General features: G+C 39.9%; 1 protein-coding gene across 13 annotated transcripts in view; it reads left to right on the top strand.

Moving 5' to 3' along the window:
• EPB41L2 (erythrocyte membrane protein band 4.1 like 2) overlaps window positions 1-27,194 on the top strand; it is a 121,464-nt gene that overhangs the window by 21,373 nt on the left and 72,897 nt on the right. For all 13 annotated transcript variants that reach the window (XM_042443465.1, XM_042443472.1, XM_042443542.1 and 10 more), the window contains 2 exons: window positions 2,745-2,942; window positions 20,184-20,288. In XM_042443465.1, coding sequence (XP_042299399.1) covers window positions 2,745-2,942; window positions 20,184-20,288 — 303 coding nt within the window. The remainder of the gene's footprint in view (window positions 1-2,744; window positions 2,943-20,183; window positions 20,289-27,194) is intronic.

Genomic DNA, 27,194 nt, shown 5'->3' on the forward strand with positions numbered 1-27,194 from the left:
GCTTGTAGTTTAGTGAGGTCTAAGAGCTCTCTGGCTGAGAATTCTAAAAGCCTCTCCCTAAACTGTAAATCGCAAGTTTCCACAAGAGGCAGCTATAGCATTTAAAGTTGAATAATAGCACTTTAACAATGTAGTGAGATATTATCCATAGGCTATAGATTGTGGCCCAATCCTATCTAAATTCTGCAATATAAAAAGAGAATGTGTGTGTCACAGCCATAGCTCCAGGACCACAAAACATAGAGACTTGGATTGTGGGTTGTATACTACAGCATGACCACACCAAACTGCCATCCACAGTTTGAATTTCTGCCAGTGGCAAGCCCTGGCTTTTTCAGTGGGCGTGAGCGGGCGGGCGTGCCCCTTGAAAAGAATGGGACTTAGGTCCCGTGTTTTTTGCTGTCCACCAAGGGGGTCGGAACCGATCCCCCATGGATAGCAAGGCTGTACGGTAAAGGCTGCAAAAGTGTGCACTTGGTTCCAGTGAACATGCTGTCATTCAGATAGGGTAAATACAAGCTATCCAACACTATCAGCCATGCAATTTTGCTGGAAATCTTCCTTGTATCAGACTAAGACCCATTCAAGCCCATGGAAAGTTGTGTACTTCTGCTAGTAAGAAAGATGGATTTTAATGATTGGACAGATTAGTAAAAAGAATGCTCAATTTTTGCAGAATTTTTCTAAAAACTATAATACTGTGTTTGTTTTCTAAGTTTAGAATGTAAGTTTTTTTTTCAACCTCCAATGGACTCGCCAATGGGCAATAACCAATAACTTTGTTCAAACAGTCAGATCCTGGTTGAATAAGCAGGGAATGTGTATGTAGCTCTTCTGCCTCCACTTTGCACAACCGGGCTAAGGAGCCAAGAAGTTGCAATTAACCAAAACAATCAGGTTTTGGAAACAACACTGAACCTTAGCTTCATCTTACTTAGAAGCCTTAAATTGTAGTTTCTAGTTGGGATGTGATAGAAAACAGGCTCACATTTACACAGGGAGGAGTGAAATGGAAGCAAAGGCTCTGCATCTGAATATACAGAACTTAGCATATCTAAATAGTTGTAGGCATATATTTCATTATCTAAATCAGTCCATTGTGGAATACTTCTATCTAGCTATTTTACCCAAACTTAGGGTATTGCAACTGGAGAAGGACCTCTGTCTACATTTTAGAGACAAGGCTGTGCGTGTGTGTGTGTGTGTGTGTGTGAGAGAGAGAGAGAGAGAGAGAGAGAGAGAGAATGCAACTTTATCTACATCACATGCAGGATAGGACTGATACTGTAGTTATCTCCCAACTGTATAAACTGTTAAGATATTCATAAAATATAATCAGACATTATGTTATTAATAATCATGATAATATCTTTGACCCACAGTAGTTTATTTTTTATCGCTTGTTTAAGAACATTTTGAAAGCTGTTTTAGATTTTTAAAAATATGTTTTTTTTAATAATTGATATTTACCAATCCTACTGTTAATGAATAGTTAGATCTGGTAGGGGCCTGGTGGTCTGCTCTACTGGGTAGCATTAGTACGTTGGGCAAGTACAAGGTTACAAGTACATTGGTCAAGTTACACTCTCTTAGACTCAGAGGAAGGCAAAGGCAAACCCCTCTCTAAGGAAATCTTGCCAAGAAAACCCCATGTTAGATTTGCCTTAGAATCATCATACATTGGAAATGACTAGAAGACACAGAACAAGAACAACAACAACAAATAATCCATAAAACCTGACTCACAGAAATTAAAGCTACTGTATATACTCATGTATAAGTCTAGAGTCAAAAAATCAGTCCAAAAAACCTAAATCGACTTATCCATGGGTTAATGTACCTTAACTCTTATAACAAAGGAACCATCCCCTTCTTTAAGTGATGTGTCAAAATGTGAGAGCTAAGTTCACCCCAGGAGAACCTAAATGAAGCATCAAACCCTTGTACTCTTTCCCTTACAGTGCTTCTTCTGACCTTTTTGAATGTCTGGGTGGGAAAAATAGCAGCGTGCTTTGGCATCATTTTCTTTTCCTTCATCCTTTACATCCTTTGTTATTTGCCCCTAGGTTTTACCATTGACTTATATCCAAATCCATAAATTTTGCCCTGAAATCTGCTCTCGACTTATACATGAGGCCGACTTGCAGTCGTATATATACGGTAGATCTCAAAATGTCAAAATTGCCGTAATTAACAATCAAAAAGATTAGTGAGCTAAGCAGTTTGTACTGGGTTTTATACATTTTGTTGATTCATAAGGGGATATTAGTTTAGCCCAAATTTAGCAGCTAGGTGCTAATTAATAATAATCCTAGGGCAGGTTTGGGGGTCAAAATTATGAATTTTGATATGACCCGTGGATAAGTCAAGGACTAAAGGATGAAGCAAAACAAAACAATGTCAAAGAACTTACAAAATTCCAGCAGACATAACTCTTTGTGCTCACTCTTAAGGCTGGATGGATGAATGAGTAATGGGGGTTGGTTCTTCCAGGATAGATTATACTTTTACTTTTCACCAGTGGATGGTTCCTTCTTTTAAATAGAGTTAAGATACAGTACTTACATTGACCTGTGGATAAGTCGACGCAGTTTTTTTGGGTCAATTTTTGACCTAAATTTCTAGACCCATACATGAGTATATACAGTAAATGTTGTAGTGCATCAAATTACATTTCATTTCATTAGGTGTAACGTTCTGTAGATATAACATTAATGTGTTTTAATGTACACTTTCTTGCACAGCCAGCTAAAGAAGAAAGTAAAGACATTGTTTCAGAAATAAAAGAAGAGAAGCAAGAAGCAGAGGAAGGGAAGAGGGAGACCAAAGAGGTACAGACTGGTGAAATCAAAACTGAGAGAGTGCTTCAAAAAGCTCCTAAGAGAACCAGGACAGCTCAAGTGACGCTCTTGGATGGGACAGAATACAAATGCGACCTTGAGGTAAGCTAGTGTAACCTGGAGATCTTTTGTGTGGGAAAAAGTCTATGAGTTTAGTATGCTTTTATTGAACTGAGGAGCTGATAACTGCCTTTTTGAGTAACATTATAGTGTTTACACCACTGGTTTATGAGTAATGAAGGGTCTCATTTTAAAACCTCTATCTTTAGCATGTTACAACTTGCCTCTCAAATATATTGTGAGTTGTACTATAGATATCAAAACAGAAAATGCAGTTGTGTCCTTCCAATTTCAAGCATTTGTGTTTAACCATAATCACATTCACGACTTAAGTTATTTTGTAGAGGGGTCATAATGCACCCTCCCCGCTCTAAGTCTGATGTTGATGAAGATGAGCCCTCCCTCCAGTCCATCTGCCTTGGTCCAGGCCTCAGAGGGAGAGAAGAAGTGCTGAACCTGATCCCCTTCCCCACCACTATTCCATTCTCCTTTTGTGTCATGTCTTTTTAGATGGTAAGCTTGAGGGCAGGGAATCGTCTAATTAAAAATAATAATTGTAAGCCGCTCTGATAGCTTTTAGGCTGAAGGGTGGGGTATAAGTACTCTAATAAATAAAAAATAACACCTTATTGTCAAAAATAAGGAACAGGATTATTAGTCATCACAATAATTTCACTGAGTTCCTTTGTTAACGACTATGATGGGTGTCAGGGCACCTCAGAACATTTTTTTTAAATGGAAAAATTAGGAATTTTGATTAAAACAATTAAGAGTTACAGTTTGCATATGAGGAAGTAGACCAAATATACATCTACACTGTCGAAATAATGCAGTTTGTCACCATTTTAACTGCCTTGGCTGCAGTTTACTGCTATTTTGCTATTTTACTAGGGATAGAAAGTTTGATAGAAAGAGGGCACTGTGGATAGAAAATTTGAGGATTCCTGTTCTAGAGCATTACCTTTATCCTACCTCCTCTTCCCCAGCCAAGGAAAGTGGTCAACAGCAGTACCAGTAGCAGGACTGCTTTCTCTAGCTCTTCTAGAATGCTGGTACTACCAGTGAGAACGGGGATGGTGAGATACATTTAAGAGATGGGTAGACTGTTCCCCAGTGTAAATGTGAGAGTCACTCAGCCTCATGTTTAAACTGCTACTTCCTTATGTAAAGAAATCAGCCATAAGCCAGAGTCAGATTAGGTATGTAGGCTGTAGTTGTGATCTACTATGAAGATTAAGGTCAGTGACTTTATTTTAGTTGTTTTAAGTCCTTATCTTCTGATCTTGCAGAACTTTCTTACTCAGAAGTGAAAAAAACAATCTTCCTTCTGAATCACTTGTCAAGTTTTTTGAGTGCATATAAAGTACATACCTAACTATAAGTCGACCTAATGTATAAATCGAGGGAAGTTTTGTGGCCAAAATTATGGGTTTTGATATGGCACGTAGATAAATCAAGGATAAATCTTAGAGGCATGTAACAAAGGATCTAAACGATGAAGCAAAGGAAAACAATGTCAGAGAAAGGCTGGCTAGCTGAACAGGATATTACTGCCTCTGTTTTATCACCAAGGCATTCAAAAAAGTCAGAAATGGTGTCGTGGCAGAGATTTCCTAGCTTAACATGGAAATTATTTTTATTGGACTGTTCGGTACCATATACTTCCCGTACATTTAGCTTTAAAATCAGAAACAAAGGAAGCACTGAGAACTAACATAACCAGTTTTACCATTCTAGACTTCACAATTACATTTGCTTTGTATGATGGTCACATTAAAATATTAATTACAGTTTGAATCAGACTGCAGGGCATAATCCCTATAGCTACAATTATAATTTTTTTTTCTTGTTTCTTTACTCCTTAAGTTTTTTTTACCACCTTGTCTGATGAACAGTTATGAAGAATTCAATACATACATATATACATACAGTATTGTGGAATTGTAATAGTATATGCCATCAAGTTACCTGTCAACATATGGCAATCCCCATGAATTTCATGTGTTTTCTTAGCTGAAACACTCAAAGATTTATCATTGCCTTCCCTTCTATATAACTTACAGCTCCCAATATTCCCTAGTGTTCTCTTTTCCAGGTACAAACCATGCCTGACTCTGTTTAGTGTCTGAATTACAGGATCTGATTCCTTCAGGATGTTTAAACTACTGGCATTGTGGAATTGTAGTTAGTACCAGTGGTGGTGTTGCTTACATGCAGATTTTAGATTTAATTTTTAACTTTGATTGTAGCTTGACTTGTATTCATTTATTCAATATTGAGTCCAAAGAAAAGCTAAAGACAGGTGGCTGGTGGGAGTTGATTTTCTCACACATTCATTTTCTTCCAAAAGTATGCCTGTCCTAAATTGACAGTGTCCTAGAGACCACTTGAAGGTTTCTTCCAAGATATATCCATGCATGGCCAGCCTCCACTGTTTTTATGATTGTGGCCAAACCTATAGATCTCTTCATTTTTAACCTAATGAGAGTATTTGGTTAGGCAGGCCTATCTGCTGTCCTCTTTTCTCTCTATTTTGCTGTTGACACATGCTCAGTAAGGAGGCAGCTGCTGTTTGCCTTGCCTGTTGTAAGTAGGTACCTACTGTTACAGTAGGTTTAACTAGAGCAACAGCTCACGTTTTGTTTATTGTCTTGTCCCCTGCAAACAATCCATCATTGAAAGTCTGTTTCTCCAGTCTTCCTTCACCATTCTCACAATGGCAATGCTGCTAAAAGCAAAACAAAACACCTCCAGCTAAAGGAGGAAAATGAGTGACTGGACAGGTGTAAAATGGCTTTGTAAAAAGGAGCTTCAATTTTGGATGCTTTTGTATCTGTGGTATACCTATATTTACCACCTTTTTACTTTTTCACACTTGTTTGTGTTACAACCTGCAATAGAAATGGATTTAATTTGTGTTGTTGTTACTGTATGTACACAAATAAAGGTGTAAAATATTTTTAATATGGCATAAAAGTTAAGTAAAGAAAAACAATCTGGAACTTCAAAATAAAATACCCAACAAATGCAAAGCTTCAAAAGTGATGTAAGAAACTTAGGATGAAATGCATAATATAGAATTGCAACACATCAGGCTTTTCATAGCTTTCAAAGAACTGTACTGTCGCCTAACATTAGACAGCTGTCCTTTTAAATGGCTTTGTTGGGAAAATCAGATCTGATGCCCTAAAGCTATAAGAAAGTAGGTATTCCTACAAAAGAGCAAATAGTATTTTTTTCTATGCTGATGTTAATCCCAGATGCTCTCACTTGAGAGCATGCCTCTTTAGATGTGATTTTGCTTTTCTATAGAATCACTTCAGATAAGCTGTGGGACAGCTATTCTTTCCTTCAAACAAAATCCATATTATGATTATCTGAGTGTATGATGGTATTGATTAATTGTTGAGGGCATATGTGATCATGAGCCAGTTCACATTTTTATTAATTCAAGATTGTGACAAGAGAATTATTTCCTCTTAGAAAAATTGGTTTTAAAGTCAGCCTTTTCTTGAAAACAATTTTCAGTGGATGTCTAGGTTAGGCTATTGCAACAGAAACAGCCATTCCTTTATCCAACTACTGTATAGTATTTCTATGCAAATTAATATGATAAAATGTTTAATTCGGTGGTACCTTAACAATTGACAGGTTTGTTGTGCTTTATAGCTTTTATGGTTATAATCTACTTCTTTAGATGTATAAAGCATTATCCTTAGTGAAATATATATAAACACACAGAGAGATATACATACACACTTTCGCTGAGAGATGGCTAACTTGTAAACAGTGCGATTTGTAAACAGAGGAAAAATAAATACAACAAGTGCAAACTGTGAAAATTATTTTCTTAACTGGGGCTATTCACGAAACTGTTGTTAGGGGATAATAGATTTCCTCATATTTGTTAAATTATATCTTTCCTTTTTGCTTCTTTTTCTCTCTGCTTCAACTGTTTGAGCCTTTTCCCTTTATGTAGCCATATATGTAGCCTATATTGTATATAATGAGGAACCAGAGTCACTGTTCTGGAAAACTGACATGAATGGTCTTAATGTTATGAAGTAAATAAACCACCTATTAAAAATTATCCTTCAAGACCATTGCACTTAAAGGAAAAAAAATAATGTATTATGTCAGTGGAATAAGCATAATGCAGTGGAATAAGCATAATGCAGTATGCCAGTTTAATAAGCCAAAGCACAATACCAATAATCAGTGAAGTATAATCATTTGCACTGGCACAGTTGCCAATCATCACTCTTCTGGCTAACTCTTAACCATTGGTCATTGTTAAGTGTAATATTGACTAAGAGTAGTTTTGACAGTCATGGTTAAAAACGGGATGTAATTGACACCAGGGATGGTTAACAGTGATGCCAATGTAAGTCAGTGAGATGGATAAGCAAATGGTGATGACAGTAAGCTGATGGAGGGAATATGTTGCTCCTAATCCCATTACTCTAAGGATTTTGAAGTGATGTACTCTAGGATGGTGTAGCTTTAGTCCCTATTTTCCTAAAAACGGTTTTAATACAATGTTATTTTATTTTTATAGACAGGGACATATTGTATATACTCATGCATAAGTTGATATCATGTATAAATTGAGGGCAGGTTTTGGGGCCAGAATTAAGGATTTTGATATGACCTGTGGATTAGTTGGGGGTAAAATTTACAGGCATGTAACAAAGGAGGTAAAATATGAAGCAAAGGAAAATAATGAAATGAATTTACAAAATTCTGGTAGAGATAACTGTCCTTGCCTTAAAGGCTAGGTGGGTGTTTTCTGCTGCTCCAGAGAGTAGGACCCAGAGCAATGGATGCAAGCTACAGGAAAATAGATTTCACCTCACCATTAGGAGGAACTTCCTGACAGTAAGGGCTGTTGACAGTGGAACACGCTCCTTCCTTGGAGTGTAGTGGAGTCTCCTTCCTTAGAGGTCTTTAAACAGAGGCTGAATGGCCATCTGAGCGTCATGCTTTGATTGTGAGTTCCTGCAGGACGGGGTTGGACTGAATGGCCCTTGTGGTCTCTTCCAACTCTATGATTCTATAGAACTGTGGTAAATGGTGGCTATGCAATGTGTAGAGGAGCTGACCACATCCAGGTGGGGCTAAGAAAATGTGCACATGTCAAAAAGCTATAAAGGCAAGAGTTAAGGTACAGTATTAATTCTCTCACACAGCTACACACATATCTTTTATATAAAAAAGGAACTATCTCTTCTTCTGAGTAGAGTGGTGAAAGGAGAGAGTTTAGTCCTTCCTGGGAGAATCTAAAAGAAACATTGACTCCCTCTACTCTTCTGGTGCTCCAGGCATTCAAAAAGGCCAGAAGTGGCACTACAGCAGAGAGAATAGAGGAGATAGTTACTTCTTTTAGGTTCTCCTGAGATGGACTAAGCTGCTGCCTTTTCCCACTCTAATCAGAGAAAGGAATGGATCCTTTTTTTAAATGTGAGTTAAGGTATGGTACTTCCATTGATCTGTGGATGTCAACCTAGATTTGTTGGGTTGATTTTTTGACTAAAATTTTTAGACTTATACATGAGTATATACAATAATGATAAAATCCAGTTATTTCCCCCTAAATGTTTGTATTTTTAAAAATGGTCCTAGAGTAGTTATATCAAAGTTCGTGTTGGTTGAATACTAGTTTGACTAAGCTAGATGTTGAAAGAACAGGAACATTATTATCAATCTATATATAACTCTTTTGTAGTTAGAAAAGCTTTTAATGTTCCCAGTTTCAGCCGGTGCTCATTAGTGAACGGTTGGTGAATTCTGTATGGGAAAAGCCTGAGGATGTGGACTTAGGAAAAAAAAAATATTGTGCAGGATACAAAACCATTTTTCTGTAAACTCTGCAGATTAATTGTTCGCTTTGTTACAGTGTACACTGTTCATAGTCATAGTATATGTCTATAGATTAACTTCTCACCTAGTTTATACATGTAGAATGCTTAGTGTCAAAATGTTTGCTTTATAACCATTAAGGCGATATTTAAAACCAAGGCTGCATCTGCACTGCAGAAATAATCTGGTTTGACACCACTTTAACTGCCATGGCTCAGTACTATGGAATTCTGGGCATGAATGGCCTACTGTTACTAGTGCAATAACAAACTACAAAGCCCAGAATTCCATAGCGTTGAACCATGGCAATTAAAGTGGTGTCAAACCAGATTATTTTTGCAGTGTGTATGCAGCCCAAGAAGGAAATGCAATAAAGTTGTACAATTTACCCTAGTTGGTTGTCTGTTATGGCTCCCATCAAAATACTCACATTAGTAATAATTAATTGTTAGTAACATAATGTTTGTAGTTAGGGGTCCATTGGTTAAGTACTGTTTACTCATTCTTTCCCATTTCCTGTTGTTGCTTCCCACCATACTGTATTGGATTGGGGAAATGTATTATCTAATAAGAGGCTCAGCTTGCTGGATGCATAAATATGTTTAACATTGACGATTCTCTGAAATGTCAGCACATTAGCTTGATGTATTTGTTAGTTTTCTGTTTGTATTCTTTGATGTTTCATTGTTAATTGAACAACTAAATGGAGTCAGCAATATGCTTACATTAAACTACAGTACTCAGAGCCTGGTTTGATATAAAGCAGCTTATATGAAGAAAGTTTGCTTGCAGAAGTTGCCGCCATAATAATAATAATAATAATAATAATAGAAGTTGCCATGCCTTTTCCAGGAAAATTAACTGGAGAAACAGTAGTTGTAGAAACCAGTTAAATGTTGTCACTTAAATAACTAAATGATTGTGACCATATTAATGTAGCTTGAGTGCATTGTGCACCTGAACTTACTTTGAAATTCACTTCAAGACAGTGAATGCTGTATCTAAAGTATAGATTGGCTTTTGAAAGCCGATTTACAACAATCCTTTGTCTGGCTTGCCCAATTTGTTTTTTGGTACTGTTAAATTTCAGATCTACTTGTCCAAATAGGCATTTTTATTTGTTATCAATGACATCTTTTTGAAGCTGAGTACCGTATTTTCAGGTGTATAAGACGACCCCCAACTTTTCCAGTTAAAATATAGAGTTTGGGATATACTCGCCATATAAGACTACCCCCTTCCAATGCACATCAAATAAAAATTAAAAAAACATCAGATTTGATTTCAATATGGTAATTTTAATTCAAAGGCTTATGACATGCAGATATTTAGCAGGAAAATGTATTGTATACAAAGCCTGCTTGGATTGGTCAGCTCTCCCTGACTGCCCAGCCCTCCCTGTCTCCAAGACTATCAGAGCGGTATTGCAAACACGGCTCTTTTTTTCATACCCTGGGCGTCCCGGATGCCTGCAGCTTGCTCCGCCCTTCAGTTACATATGTGGCGACTGCAGATTCTCCAGTCCGGCTTGGAAGTTTCAGCACCTGCCCCATAAGATGACACCTGGCATATAAGACGACCCCCGACTTTTGAGAAGATTTTCCTGGGTTAAAAAGTAGTCTTATATGCCAGAAAATACAGTAATGTGTCTTAGGCCCAATACAGACGGGTGGGAAGTGCCATCGTGGGGCCAAAACTAGGGCTTGGGAGAGTGCAGCAACCGCACGCTCCATTCCCTAGTACGTGCAGGTGGCGCCATTATTGAGCGGCACTGCCCACAAGGGGAGCGTGTCCATGACGTATGGGCGTCTGAGCACCCAAATGTATGTGCCAGGAGGGTGTATCAGGGCTGCATCGCAATCCTTATGACGTCCTAAGGAAGAAGCTGCTTTAGGCCTGCGTATCATTGCTGTGCAGTTTGGTTGCTGCGGCAATGATGAGCAGCAAAGAGGGGCAGCATTTTGCTGCCCGTGTGTATCGGGCCTTATTCTGGGGCGCCCTCCAGCTACATGGTTCCATCTTTAATGTGGTAGTGGTCCTGGTCATTGGTTCATGTCTCCAGTCTTGTGTCCCTCTCTTGCCTCACAAATGTTAATACTACACTACTTGTGTTGTAGCTGCAAAAGGTTCAGATTTTGGAGCATTCTGGAATCTTGAATATGCGAGACTCAGGCAGGCTGTATTGTAAACATTGTTTTGCTTTAAGCCATAAGGAACAGGACTTCACAACTTCATACTCACCTATGAGAGAAGATAGTATAAACTTCTGCTAGGTCATTGTTCTATGCTCTACTCCATTGAGCAAGTCCTTAATGGAGCAGCAAGGTGTTACAGCACAGTTTTCAACTTCTGGGGCAATGTGTAGGCACTTCTTACTCTTGGTATCATTCTTTGCACAGTATTCAGTGCTACACCACCCTGTATTCAGTACCATGCATTCAGTATGATAGTACCAGAATTATTACTGGTCCAAGATGTTGTGGTCTGTCTTACCACAATATTGGGAATATTGCTCTCTTTCAAGGTACTCCATGAGGTAATTTTGGTGGATAAGGCTATGATTTTATTGACCAAATTTCTTGCTTGTCAAAACTACTCAGTATGAGTCCATACACCATGCTTACTCTGCTCCTACACACAAGGAATTTCACAGATTGGACATGATGGGCCATAAGGTACACTTCAGCTTCAGCCATGTAGCTCAGAGTGGTGAATTAAATATGATCTATTGTGTCCAGGTGGCTTTCTTCCTCATGAAAAATAACATGGTTTCTTCTTCGTGGTCTCTGCGAATCATACAAATGGGTTTCACTGCGCCTGTGCAGTGCTGTTCGGAAACTTCTGGAATCACTAGGCAAAGTTCACTTTGCAACATATAGAAACTTTTTGCCAACACCAAAGTGCCAACCTATTCAAAGGTTGGTTTCTGAGTCTGGGCTGTATATAGTTAAACAGTGTGGACTAAACTCCTGCTTTGCCAATAAAACCTACTGTGTGGCCTTAGATAAGTCACACACTCTCAGTCTCAGAGGGAAAGCCAAGGCAAATCCCCACTGAACAAAACTTGCCAGAAAAAACCTGTGGTAGTTTTACCTTAGAGTCACCATAAATCAGAATCTACTTTAAGGCACATAACAACAAGAGGTATGTGGGCTCAAGAGCAACTAACTATGGTTGAGGCTTTCCACAGGCAGGCCCAGAAACAGTCAGTTTCATTGTTTGTTATGTATTTGGAGTCTGATTGGTGCCAATCATGTAGGATAGATTTGTTCCAGATCTTCCCATCATTTGAGGCTAGCCAATCTACGGGGAGATACAGACAGGCAGAAAGGAGCAGCCAGATGCCATCCCTTTCTATCCCACATGGAGGCTGCAGCAAACAAATGGTGCGGCCTCTGGGAGCCCTAAAAAGAACCCGCTCCCGATGGGTTATTCTTAGGGTGCACGCATGGTGCCATTGGTGCCCTTGCATGCACTGATGGTGTCCTTGCAGTGTGGCACCATTTGGATGCTGCTCCATGCATACGTTGTCATGGTGGCCCCTGTGTGGATAAGGGTGAGCCATTATGGCACGGTAAGGCTCGGGAGCGTGCTGTTGCTCCGCTCTCCCGAGCTGTAATTTCGGCCCCAGGACGGCGCTTTTTGCCCGTCTGTTTTGGGCCTACGTTACCTTTTGAGCATTATTAAGAGTTTTAGGGCTAAATCCAACTGCTCAGTCCCAACTAGTACAGATCTATTGATTCAGTGGGCTTTAATATGTATCACTTTACCATTTAACGGTTTATATAATATGATTTCTATACTTGGGATGAGCAACTGTGTGTAGGAACTAAAGCAGCAGTGAGGAGCATCATCAAGGGTGGGGGCCCATTCTGTGGATACCTGTGGAAGAGTTGGCCAACAAGCAGCTGAAAACAAACCCAGGTGGGGTGGGTGGCTTTGAGTGGGGGTGGGGGTGGAGGAGGGGGGATGGATTATATTTTTATTGTTTGAGTTTTATTGTTGTTTTTTAAACCAATTTGGAGTGATTTTTCTTCCAGCAAGATTTTTTGAGGAATGTGTGGGCTCCTGATTTTTGTTTAGTTTTGTTGTTGTTTTAATTTTTTGTGGGGTCTGGGTATTATCTAGCATTGTGTAGTGGTTTGGACTAAGACTTCCGCAGATCAGGTTTCAAATCATGGACAAGCAACACTGTCAGCCTATGAAAAAGATAATACCAAATCACTTTTGAAGAAATGTTGGTAAGAAAATATAAAAATATAATGTAAAATGGAAGAGTTAGCTTGAACTGTTTCTATTTGTTTGCTTCGTCTGTTTTTGCCAAGCAACAGGAAGTCATTTGTTCTTTTAACAGTCGCTATCCTGTTGGCATTGTTTCCCCATCCCTTTCTGATAGTTGCATTGCTATCACACTTATGGAAGGAGAATAAACAACAATGTTACATGAATCATGACAGTTTTATTGTCAGAGATTTTTGGAGTTATTTGGTTTTCAATGGAATAGAAATGAATGAATTCTAGAAATTTGTTTGAGATCATCTAGTTGTTCTGGTGTGGAAAATGAGGAAAACTTTATTTTATTTTAGGGTCTCTTACTGTTTTGTTAATATTTGTCCAGTCTTAATCACACCATATCGAAAGAGCTGACTTAATACCAGCTCTGTGTCTAAAGCAAACAAGAATTACGTTGGAGCCTTTCTGTGCAGGGTGCTGTTCTAATTAAACTTTAATAACAAAAGGCATTTAAAAGATGACTGCATGACCATATTTTATGCACGTCTGAACAACTGAAGTGTATTGAAGTTGGCATAAGTGTTTTAATGATTTCATACTGTTTGTATAGACGAAGTAGATGAGTGCACTTTCTAACCTAGGAAGAATTAAACATTCAAATACCATGTGACCTATGGTTTATAGTAAATTTCTGTCATTAATAAAATGTAGAAAAATGTGTTTTGATCTGTGGACATTGTTTATCTAGTCTTACTCAGTATTAATAAAATGTTAAGATATGAACATAGCTTTTGTTTATTGATAGCTGTTAAAAAACTTCTCATTAAAACAAAACCCCTAAGATTAATTGCTAGTGTGAAGCCATTTAAACTTTGTGTTTTACTCTGTAGTATATTTATTTTGGGAGCTGACCATCTAATATTTATATTTTGAAGCAAAACAGAATATACTAGTGCTAGTCTTCAGTCTGAATTCAAAACAAAGGACTGAACTACAGTGATGCTCTGCTGCTTATGAAATGGTTATGAAATAGAAGAAAAGCCTGGTACATTATTTTCCTCTCCTTTTATTGTTAAAATCACTGTCCTGCATATTTAGTCCAGGAAGCTAGATTAAACGGATCCTTGAACTTGATCAAGTAGGATTGTTTGTAAAAACAGAAACTGATCCTTCTGAGGCAGGTGTGAGTTCTGCTTGGTTCTTATAACTAACGACTTAAAGGCACACAACAACAAAGCAGATCCTTCATTACACTCTAGAAGCACCATGATCATTCAGTCTTTGTGCACTGGAGAATAATTATTGCTTAGAGACAAGGGACAGGTTTCTGAGCACAAGAATACAAAACAGGCTTGCTTACTTGAAAACTAAGGCTACATACAGTCCTACAAACATGCTGTGAAAGTAAGTAGATTATTGCACCACCTTTACTCCCACGCTAGACATGGGATGAAAACTTAAATAGGTGGATTTTATTTCACCCCCCATGCCCAGGAAGTAGGCATCCTGTACCCAATCTGTGCTTCTCCCATACCTTTAAAGAACAGAATTTTCCTTTCATTTCAAACAACTTTTAAAAAAAATAGTTTTAATGGCAAATTATCATTTGCCATTCACCAGAGGCAGAGGCAAGGAAGTTTAATAAAGTGCCGCAATGATATAACACCAATTTTTTTGAGTTTCCTGGTAGTTTCATACCTGATTATGATTATTGGTATCAATTTTGTTTTCTGGTGTGCATTGGCTTCATATTACTCATTGTGTTTTAGCTGATGAGATGTTAGCTTGATGGATTTTGCTAAAACTGTAAATGCTACCATATAAATTGAGCAGTTCAGCCTTGTAGGAATGTGCTTTGATTCTTTGGGACAAATAAAGAATGCATTGATTGTTCTTGGTAGCAACACTGCATACCTTTTCCCCCTTGTCCTTTGTATTTGTACAGTATAGCTCACAACTGCTGTGTATTACATAGCTTGCAGAGCAAAGCAGGCCTGTTCACTTGTCAGTTTTCTATTTCTGAGTGTTAGGCACAATAACTTTAGTGTCACAAGAGCCTACACATGGGCAGTTGATGGAGTTTCTCTGGAATGACAGTGGCGTCTACTAAAATCTGCAGGATAAGCAATTTCAAAAATGTCTTTCAGCTGCCAATTCTCAAAAATGTCATGTTGTGGCTGCTTTGTTAAATACCATGAATAACAGAATAGGGATGTAGGACTTGTTGAAATATAAGGCAGCACTGCTTCTTCTAAATTGTGGCAGTAGCATATACACTATGGAAGTTTTTCAAAGAATTTTCAAAAGTTAAAAACCCCAATATTTCTTTTCTCAGTTATATGTTGAAAGGAAACTGTTGTGAATGTCCAAGTTTATCTCTTGTCTGCTATCGTTTGGTGCAGGAAGTACAACATCTCCCTGATTCTAACAAGTGTCAGTAAATTTATAGTTGACCCTCCATATTCACAGTTTCTCTATCCACAGATTCAACCATCCACATCTTGAAAATAGCGAACAGCAAACCAAAACAGCAAACCTTCATTTTGCCATTTTATATAAAGGACACAATTTTACTGCCCCGTTATATATAATGGGGCTTGGTCATCCACAGATATTAGTATCCAGGAAGGGTCCTGGAACCAAACCCAAGCCAATATCAAGGGCCCACCATATATATAAACTGACAGTCTGTGATGCAGAATAAAGAACAAAGGTGACATTTTAGCTGTATTGACTACTTTATCATGTTGGTTTAGAAACCAAAACCATGTGAAGCATCTACTACTTAAAACCATAGTAGTTGTAAGGATGAAAGAGGGAGAGGACACCTTTACTTAAGTGAGAAATGGTAATTAAGGTCCAAGATTTGTGGGACATATTGATGTGTGCAACATCTGCATGATAAACATTAAATACATATGTTGAATGTTAGTGAGGAGATTCCCCTCAGACTTTCAAATGCTTGTGGAAGAACTACTGTAAGCTTGGGCATTACTGTCCGTAGGAGCAAAATAGAGCAACCAATATTAATGAAAGTATAACAAAAATAGTGTTAGGTGTTTTGTTTCGTACTGTGATATCCAAGTGATTTCAGTATCGGGCCACAGTGTAAGTATTTTTCTGTGTCAGAAGTCAATTGATTTAAGTGAGAGATGGCAGTTAATAATATTGTAATAACTTTTTATTTATATTTCCCGCCTCTCCTACGGATTGAGGTGGGATTACATCAATAAAGCTGCATACACATACAAATAGATCAATAAAATACTGCTATATAATACATAACTACAGTCAATAGAATAATAAAATTACTATTAATTCAATAAAAACTATTTTCTCATCTAGTCATTCAGTTCTAAACCTTCAGTAATCCAACAATCATAATCAGAAGTGGAGACATAGATTTTTCAATCCGGCAGACCCCATTGGATTGGGTGGGTAAGCTCACCAGAAGAGATACGTCTTAAGTGCCTTCTTAAAGGCAAAAAAGAGGATCCCAACAATTATCATCCAGTTAGTCTGACATCAATACAAGGAAAGATTCTAGAGCAGATCATTAAACAGAGAGTCTGTGAACATTTAGAAGGCAATTCCATAATCACAAAGAGTCAACATGGGTTTCAGAGAAACAAGTCATGCCAGACAAATCTTATCTCTTTCTTTGATAAAATTACCAGCTTGGTAGATGAAGGGAATGCTGTGGATATACCGTATTTTCCGGCGTACAAGGTGACTCTTTACATCTGCCTTATGCGCTGGATTTTGACCCCAGAGACAGGTGAATGACATAGCCACCTCTCTGTCTCTGGGGTCCTTGCTGGGTCCTCTCCTAGCCAGCAGACACTCATGCCGGCTGGAGGGGACCTCTCCGGAGGCCTGAGGGAGGACCTGCGGCTGGGCTCTCTCGCTGCCATTGTTGCTGCAAAAGGCGGCGGCGGGGAAGCGGCTCCAGAGCCGGCTGGGCTGAGGAAGAGAGTCAGCCTCTTAATTCTTGCCGCTGCCAGAGATACTCCAATCCTCCAGCGGCTTCAGAAGTCCGCTGCTGCCACCGCCACCACCCAGGATACTCCACTCCTCCAGCGGCTTCCACGGCGGACTTCTGAAGCCGCTGGAGGATCGGAGTATCCCGGGTGGCGGCGGCAAGAATTAAGGGGCCAGCTCTTTTCCTCGGCCCAGCCGGCTCTGGAGCCGCTTCCCTGCCACCGCCTTTTGCAGCAACAATGGCGGCGAGAGAGCCCAGCCACGGATCCTGCCTCAGGCCTCCAGAGAGGCCCTCTCCAGCTGGCGTGAGACCCCCGCATAGGAGGTCAGGGATGCTGCCGGCTGGCGACTTGGGAGTCGTCTTATACCCCCAGTCACCTTATACGCCAGAAAATACGGTAGTATATCTTGATTTCAGTAAGGCCTTTGACAATGTTTCCTGTGATATTCTTGCAAACAAGCTTGTGAAATGTGGGCTAGACAAGGTAACTGTTACATGGATTTGTAATTGGTTGACTGGCCGAACCCACAGGGTGCTCAACAATGGCTCCTTTTCATCCTGGAGAGAAGTGACCAGTGGAGTCCCACAGGGCTCTGTCCTGGGCCCAGTGCTATTCAAAATCTTTATCAATGACTTGGATGACAGAATTGGGGGCATACTTATCAAATTTTCATATGGCACCAAATTAGGAGGAGTAGCTAATACTCCAGAGGACAGGATCAAAATTCAAAACGAACTGAATAATAATAATAATAATAATAATAAGTTTTATTTGTGTTTCCCCGCCTCTCCCATAGGATCGAAGCGGGATTACAGACTAATTAAAAAACCATTACAAACAAACAATATCATAATAAAATCCAATAATACAAAAGCTCTAAAAACAATCATGCAACATACATATATCTGGGGTAGGCAAAAAATCGATGGTATCAAAAATTACAAACTTCATTCTTCAGGGGGGAAGGCTTGACAAAAGAGGAAGGTTTTAAGACTCTTTTTAAATGATTCCGGGGGGCGGGGGTCATAAGATGGAGCTCATCGGGAAGACTATTCCAGATCCTTGGGGCAACAAATGAAAAGGCCATCTGGGGGTCATAAGATGGAGCCCTGGTGGTGCAGTGGTTAAATGCCTGTACTGCAGCCATTCACTTGAAACCACAAGGTTGCGAGTTCAAGACCAGCAAAAGGGCCCAAGCTCGACTCAGGCTTGCATCCTTCCGAGGTCGCTAAAATGAGTACCCAGACTGTTGGTTTTAATATAGGTGTTATATGGTCAAACCTAGATGTGACCAATCTGGCTGCCTCATTTTGGACCAGTTGAAGCTTCCGAACTTGGTACAAGGGTAGCCCCATGTAGAGTGCATTAGGATCCAAGTTCTATGGAACCTGTTGATGCATACAAGTTTTTACATCTGTTTCTGTGGAATCTTGAAAGAAAATCAATCTTGAATAAAGAAAAGTTTTTAACAGTTAACAAAAGTACAATTTAAAAACACTTTTAATACAGAAGAGTTTACAATTCAACTAATTGATAGTTATCGGTAAATACAATTAAGCTAATTTTGGTTAAAAATGCAAGTTAAAACAGCATTAAAATATATTGAAAACATATACAGTGGTGCCCCGGGATACGAAATGATCGCGTTACGAAATTTCCGGGGTACGAAAAAGTTAGATTGGAAAAAACTGTTCCGGGTTACGATATTTTTTTCGGGTTATGAAATTTATTTCGGCGCGAAATTCAAACGCAAAGCGCGGCTAGCGGCTTTCCAGCGCTAACGGAAAGCCTTTTCGGGTTGCGAAATTATCGGGTTACGAACGGAACGGCGGAACGAATTAATTTCGTAACCCGAGGTAGCGCTGTAATATGTATTATATTATATATTATTATGATGGACACACCCTTTTCAGCTTTGGTCAGTTGCTGTAATTTAGTGTGGTTTAATGTGACATGCACAAGTTGAAATGAGCCTACACAAGGGCAAATTTTCAACTTCCAAGGAACTTAGAAATTACATCATTTCCATTGAACACTGAGGTACTTGGGAGGAGGCTTCTTATTATGAACTAAAAGGGTAATAAAGCCTTTGCTTTCATAGTCGATTACTTAGCTTTCCAGAATGTGATAGGATAAATTCAGAGTTGTACACCTCTCCACAACCAGGTTTCAGAGGATCATCAAGTTTGCAAGCAGTCTTTGAAACATTAAAATCTCCTTTGGGGTATTTTTGTCACTTTGTGTGAACATTAACTAGTGTTCAAACTCCTGAGCAAAAAACAGATATAACTTAAAAAATATATTTGATGCTTCTATAATATGGAAAAGTTGGATAACATTGTTTAAATTTAATCAATATTTTTTAAAAAATAAAAATGTTTTGAGCTGAAGAACTTGCATTTCCAATCTAGGAAATATAAAGTCAATGATTTATGTCAGTAGAATTAAGTCTTTTTATGGAGCTTCAACTAGTCTTAAGTGTTGTGCACTACTGTTTTGATTTAGTTTTGTACCTATTTAAGCCATACAGTCAGTGCCTAATGCATTTCAGGGTGAGCTTCAGCTGTTTTGAACTGCTGTAACTATTATCAAGCATTATGCCTGATTATTTGCTGGCACAGTGATCTTAACAATTCTTGGGTTTTTTTTTAATGGATTCATTATGCAGCAGTACATCTCATGAGTACCACTGATAAAATATATAGTTTGGTTATCAAATAAATTAAAGTAAATTTTCTGACAGTCATCAAGTAGCCCTGTTTTATTATTGTTCTTATTTTTAAGTAAAAATTTAGTGAGATTGAATTTTGGGTGGCAAATACTAAATTCCTAATCTTAAGTAGATATTTAAACTTTCATTAAAGGAAGCACATAATAAAATGGCATTGCTGATTCTTAGATAATGCTGTGCTGTTCGGGAAAGACTTCACATTTTTTTAATACATCCTATTTAAGAGCACGTGTCATTTACCTAACTACATGAAAATCAGAATGTATTTGCCAACTATATATTAGTTTTAGAAACTAATCCAAATGGCCAACTGGTTCGATTTTTTCCCTAACAGCAAATGGACAACGAAGAGTAACAAATACTTTCTAGATGATCAATTTAGATATGTTCCCATTATTCAAATAATGTTTCTGGTTCAAAATAAAAGTTTTTGTAATCTGTCTTGTTGCTAAAACCAATGTTCATTTCCCCCCGTAGAAAAAAGCTAAAGGCCAGGTGTTATTCGACAAAGTGTGTGAACATCTCAACTTACTGGAGAAGGACTACTTTGGCTTGTTGTTTCAAGACAACTCAGGTCAGAAGGTAAGTCCCAAAGTTTGTATCATGTTTTTAAAACTTGATTAGTAAACTTTGTGATCAAATGGAAATGGCATTTGTTTATGTGTTCAGTTTATATTCATCTTCCAACCTAGTACAGAACTTAACTGTTTTACACAAAATACAAGTCTGGTGACTCTAATATTTGGCTCTGATTGGTAATAAACGTTTAATCTCTGATTATTTTTATTTTTTATTTTTTATAATACTTTGAACTGAGCTGAAGCACCAGCAACTGTTTGTTACCAGTCTTCCTAACATGGCACTGAAGAGCAACTGAACCAGAAGTTGGAAAAAGTTACTTTTTTGGAGTGTAACTCCAAATGGCTATGATGGCTAGGAGATTCTCAGTGCTGTAGTCCAAAAAGGGAGCATTCTCAAGCTCTTGATATGAATGCAGCTAGAGAGTAGAACTAATGATCCACCTACTTGTTTTTGGTCTCTCCACCTCTTCTCCTTCATCTTCCATTAGTGCAGGAAGAAGATTAGAACTTGGTGGGGGTAATTAGAAAACCATAACCTCAACTTGCAGGTGGAAAAAAGTATAAGAGGAGGAGGGAGCTTTCAAGCCAGAGGTTTGTTATTATTCTTTCCTGCTCTTCCAAAACATGCTATCAATGCAGCCCTAGCCTCACTTCAGTGAAAGCCCCACAGATACTTGGGACACATTTCTTGTATTTTTCAGCTGCATGAAGTTACTTCAGCAATCTTGGGGAGTTGGGGACATATTATAATGCATACCTCTACTCTAGGTGATATTTTGAGGTGATTTCTTTCACCCTATTTAAAAAAAAGTAGGAGATCTGACTTGGGTTGCACTTTGCCTATGCTTGCAATATTTGTTAGTTGAGTAGTGTGCATGAGAACAGAGACAAGGATGTGACAGTACTATTTCAGTTCTTTACTTTTTATATATATACCTGTCCCTATGCACAACATATACTGGGTTTGTGCCTGGGCATAGCTCTTTGTATATATTAAAAACCTTAAGAGAGCTTTACTGTGCATGCCCCAAAGACATGGTCCCACTGTTGCTTCTCATTTTAAATGGGTTCTGAAAGTTTGCTAAATACGTCCATCTTAGCTTAAGAATTGTGTGAAAACATCTCTTCTGCCAGGACCAAGCATCTCATCATCTGTGGTCACAGAATTCCCTAATTTGGAATAAAGCCCACAGGAATTTTGGCATCAGCAACTACAGTGCTCAAACAGATCTCAAGCTCAATGTTTTCTGAGGCAAGACATCTCTTTAAGCTGGGCTGGTCTTTCAGTATGAAGAAGCGAAGGGCAGAATATCTTTTGTCTGAGCCAAAACAAAACAAAACCCCAGCAAGAAGAGTCATTCTCTGAACAGTTGTTTGTACTGCCATTAGGATCTGGTACTTCGTTTATACCCTTAACTTAAAGATCATAAATCTAGACAGTCTTGGTAACTGTACAGCAGTTTGCTATGGTTTGAACCATATGGATAGAAGCTTAAGGCTGTGAAACTTCATTTATTGCACTAGATTTCTTCCCACTGGACTTTATTTATTTATTTATTTATTTATTTGAAAACCTTATTTTACAGAAGTTTCATGTGTTTTTTGTGATCTCTGAACCTCACTCAAATGAGTTTTTGCTGCTACTCAGAGATCCGATTAAATTTTTTTAGAACTGAGTAGCTTGGCAGTAACTCCACCCCCTCCCACATACTGTGCATGTCATAGAATCCCAAGTTACCATTCCTTGTGTTTCATTTTGTCCACTGAATGAGTTACTCCTCTCAGTGTGCTCTAAAATTGAGTAATAATAATAATAATAATAATAATAATAGGATTTATTTATATGCCGCCCAATCACTGGGAATCCGGTCGACTTACAACAGAAGGGATAATAGACGGTTCCCTGCCCTCAGGCTTACAATCTAAAAAGACATGACACAAAAGGAGAAGGGAATGGTGAAGGGGGGAGGGAATCAGGTCCAGCATTCTTCTCTCCCTCTGAGGCCTGAACCAAGGCAGATGGACTGGAGGGAGGGCTCTTCTTTTTCAGGCTAGCCCTGGTGGAGCTGGGCCTGCCTGATCAACTCCCTCACAGGCCGGAAGATGACAGTTATGGAGGGAGACGTCTCTTCCTGGCTAGCCCTGATGGAGCTCGGCTGGCTGGTCAACTCCCTCGCAGGCTGGAAGATGACCGTTATGGAGGGAGGAGTCTCTTCTTCCAGGCTAGCCGTGTGAGCTCGGCGTGCTGGTCAAACTCCCTCGCAGGCTGGAGATGACAGTTATGGAGGGAGGAGTCTCTTCTTCCAGGCTAGCTGATGGAGCTGGGCCTGCCTGGTCAACTCCCGCAGCCAGAGGATGCAGTTATGGAGGGAGAGTCTCTTCTTCCAGCAGCCCTGATGGAGCTGGGCCTGCCTGGTCAAAAACTCCCTCGCAGGCGGAAGATGACAGTTATGGAGGGAGGAGTCTCTTCTTCCAGGCTAGCCCTGATGGAGCTGGGCCTGCCTGGTCAAACTCCCTCGCAGGCTGGAGATGACAGTTATGGAGGGAGGAGTCTCTTCTTCAGCTAGCCCTGATGGAGCTGGGCCTGCCTGGGCACTCCCCTGCAGGCCAGGATGGCAGTTTTGGGGGAGGATCCCTCTTCCAGCTAGCCCTGATGGAGCTGGCCGCCTGGTCAACTCCTCGCAGGCCGGAAGATGACAGTTTTGGGGGAGGAGTCTCTTCCAGGCTAGCCTGATGGAGCTGGGCGCTGCCTGGTCAACTCCCTCGCGGGCCGGAAGATGACAGTTATGGAGGGAGGAGTCTCTTCTTCCAGGCTAGCCCTGATGAAGCTCGGCGTGCCTGGTCAAACTCCCTCGCAGGCTGGAAGATGACAGTTATGGAGGGAGGAGTCTCTTCTTCCAGGCTAGCCCTGATGGAGCTGGGCCTGCCTGGGCAACTCCCCTGCAGGCCAGAGGATGGCAGTTTTGGAGGGAGGAGTCTCTACTTCCAGGCTAGACCTGATGGAGCTGGGCCTCCTGGTCAACTCCCTCGCAGGCCGGAAGATGACAATTATGGAGGGAGAAGTCTCTTCTTCCAGGCTAGCCCTGATGGAGCTGGGCCTGCCTGGTCACTCCCTTGCAGGCCGGAAGATGACAGTTATGAGTAGTGAGTAGTGTTTTTTTTATCTCTGTCTCCTTTAACATCTTATCTTTTGCCCTCCTTTGTCTTGCCTCTTTTCTTCTACTGTTGAGCAAAAGAAAAGAAAATCTTCCAGTTTACTTCAGAAGTCTTCTCCCTTTCCCTCCTATGGCCTCTACTCTGCTCAAATGCTGCTCCACCTGTGGACGCAAAGTTTTGTGGTCTGACACTCATTCTGAGTGCCTGTATTGTCTAGGAGAGGGGCATATTACCCAGCATTGTTCAATTTGCTAGGGTTTTAATAATAATAATAATAATAATAATAATAATAAAATTTATTTATATGCCGCCCTTCTTAGAATCAGGGCGGTGTACAACAAAAGGCATACAACAATATAATAATACAAACATAATTTAAAAACAGTACAGTACAATAAAAACAATTAAATTCGTGCCAGCTTGACAATGCTGACAGACGGGGGGAGAGGGGAGAGCATACTGGGGCGAAATAGTCAGGGGTAGGCCTGCTCGAAGAAGTAGGTTTTCAGCCCCTTCTTAAATTGGGCTAGAGAGGTGGCTAAGCGGAGCTCAAGGGGCAGCGAGTTCCAGAGGTTGGGGGCCGAGATGGTGAAGGCCCTCCTAGAGGTGGAAGCTAATCTAGCCTTTGGAACTCTTAGAAGTTGCTGCCCAGATGATCTGAGTGTGCGGGGCGGATTATATGGAGAGAGGCGGTCCTCCAGATAACCTGGGCCCAAGCCATTTAGGGCTTTTTACTACCCAAGTCATTAAAAATGGAACTTCTTGCCCAAAGGTTCACCTTTGGGAGATGTTTGTCCGGGTTTCAGAGCAAACATCAGTTCATAAATTGCTCTTTACTGCTTTTATGACTGTCACTAAACTACAAGCAGAGTCAAAACTGTATTCTACTCCAGTGATTTTGGGACCACCAACTCTGATATCTTTGGTATTGTCAACTGCAGTGTCTCATTCAGATACTCCGGCTACTTCTATTACCACCCCACTGTCTATTGTAGTATCAGTGGCTGGGGTGTCATTTCCGATGGCTATTGCTGCTCATTGTCCTGCAAAGAATTTCAGACTTGAGTCAGCATTGATTTTAACTGTTCCAAAAAAGCTAGGACAAAACAGGCATCATTGCTCTGAAGAACCAGGATCAATTTTGGAACCAAAAGAGAAGGAGTTTATTGTATTGACTTTGCTTCTGCAATAGACGTGGGATTTAACTTTAAGAAAGTGGATCGCCAGGGAGTATGCAGCCCATTTGCGACTTGGACTTCTGCCTCTTCTTTTCAAGAGTCAGAAAATCCCTGGTGATGGGAAAATGCGATAAGATCTGCCTTCTGAAAGTTACATCGCACTTCTATTGCGAGAGCAAAGCCTATAATGCAATAAACCAGGGTTAGGCAACCTTTTTGACCCAGGGGCTGGGGTTGCTGCCCCTCAGACAACTCGGGGGGGGGCAAAAAAAATTAAATAATTTATTAAAAAATTAAATAAATAAACCTGGACAAATGTAGGACAAAAATGTAAAATGGAGGACACTTTTTTATTAAAAACATGGAGGACACGCAAAAATCTGCTGATTTTTTAAAAAATGTTAATATAAATGCATGTTTCTGAGGCTTCTATAGACAATTGCACCCCCTTGCCCCACTTGCCCCACTTGCCCTCCCTTGCTCCTCCTTGCCCCCAATTGCTCCTCCTTGCCCCCCTTGCCCACCGCTTGCCCTGCACCAGAGGTCCCCCTGCGCCGGAGGCCAGAGGACCCCACACGCCTGTGCCGGAGGCCAGAGGCCCCGGCAGCAATCTGCGGCAGGGCCGGGCTGGGGCCGGTCCCTAGGCCTCGGCAGGCCGCAGGTTGCCGACCCCTGCAATAAACTTTCAAGAATGCAAAGCAGGCCAGAAAGCCTCTGAATTGTCTTTCCCAATACCAGCAACTTAGCCTTCTGAGTCAGCATCTAATAAACAGATTCGTACTGTGTCAGTTCCAACAGTTTTCTGAGAAAGGTGAACCTATTCTGGCCTCCACATTTGGACCAGCAAGAGCTTTCCCCTCCATGTCAATAAGTGCAATTGTCTTCTTCGAGAGGTCACCTGCACCCTCACACAAACCCAACCTACTCCCCTCTTTCAGGTCCCTGCCAATCTCTTTTGGCTGACTGGGAAACTGAGAGAATGGTAGCTTTGTGGGTTAGGACATACATGGTATACGGGAGGGGAGGGGGTTTCCGCCAAGCTACTCAGCTCTGCAACATTCTGTTGAAGTCTCTAAAGGCACAAAAACCCATTTCCACAGAACCACAGTTACAGGTAAGCAACCCGTTTTTATCGTTACATCCAAACTATACCATTTTCTAATCAGCACAGATGATAAACAAGGCATGAGTCACATAGTCTTCTGTTCTTATGAAAAGTCCATTCCAGCAGTAGTTGTATCCCTTCTCTTGCTCAGAACGAAAATTCTGAAAGCACTCCCTCTTCTTTATTTCATTATTTTTCTTTATAGCAATTTCGCTCTCACCATAGCTTGCAAAAAGAAACAGCTTTAAATAATATTTATGTCACTAATTATGTACCTTCTGAATACACTTGAAGTCTAGGAAAAAGACATATGTTGTTGCATATCTTATCTTCCTTACCATTGTTCACATTACTTTTTAAGCATCCCACAGAATAACACACATTATCTTCTGAAAATCACTACTTAAGAACTCCACACATATTGTATAGATGAGTTCTGTCAGTATTACTTCCTCTTCTTTCCCCTCTAAAAAGATTATGATGGAATTGTGTTCTCTCATCTTGGCATCCACACAGCCTGATTAATTTTTTCCTGCTGCAGTCACTGCCTGCTCAGATTAAAATGACCTACAGCCTAGTAAGTGCTGAACTGCATGATGTATGCTTTCTCATTCTTGTACACTCATCACAGTCACCCATGTGTAATGCAGCTGTTGTGCTAGACTGCAGCTGTGGGATGTAACAACTGGATGCCATGTTCTCTCCACAACACTAGACCTGTTTTGTAATGCAGCAACAGGAAGCTATGAGTAGGAGAGTAAATCGACATTTCCATATAAAAGAAATGAATTGTAAATTGTAGCTCAGACCTACTTCATTTTGTCATTGAACTGTAATAGCTACACTCTTTTGGATTGGTTTTGTTAATAGTAAGCACAATTATTTATTCCTAAGTACACATGTTTAAAGTGCCATAATGATGTCAGCTAATATTGCATCTGCATCAGTCTACACTTACTTCATTCTTAATTGGGGCAAGGAATGCTTCATTCCTCAGTTGAAGTAGCAAAACATCTGAATATTTATCAAGAAAGTATCTAAGGCACACTGCTGATAGTTCTGTGCTTTTTTGAAACTTGTAAGTAGATGTTTTTAATACGATTGATTGGTTTTTTATTGTTATGCTGTCCATTGTTCTGGCTCTGTTTTCTTTTGGCTTAGATGGTGATGGGTCCTATATTGGGAGAAAGACAGGATATAAATAAAATAAAAGCATGATTATAATTAAAATTAGATTGAAACATTCTGTAGGAGCCCAGCTGCTTCACAAAGGCGTGTCCTTTGAAAATTGTGTTCTTCATGATCTTTTTGACTCACTTTGTGCCTGTTTAGCTCATCTTCAGAAATGTATAGAGCAATGCAATCTTTTGAAGGTATTCCTGCCCCATCCGTACTGCATATGCTTCAGGCACTTCCCATTCAAGCCGCTTTATTTATCTTTTGTTAATTCCAACAGCACCTGAATGAG

This window comes from Sceloporus undulatus, chromosome 1 (assembly GCF_019175285.1).
Source record: "Sceloporus undulatus isolate JIND9_A2432 ecotype Alabama chromosome 1, SceUnd_v1.1, whole genome shotgun sequence".
In the NCBI taxonomy this organism is placed as follows: Eukaryota; Metazoa; Chordata; class Lepidosauria; order Squamata; family Phrynosomatidae; genus Sceloporus; species Sceloporus undulatus.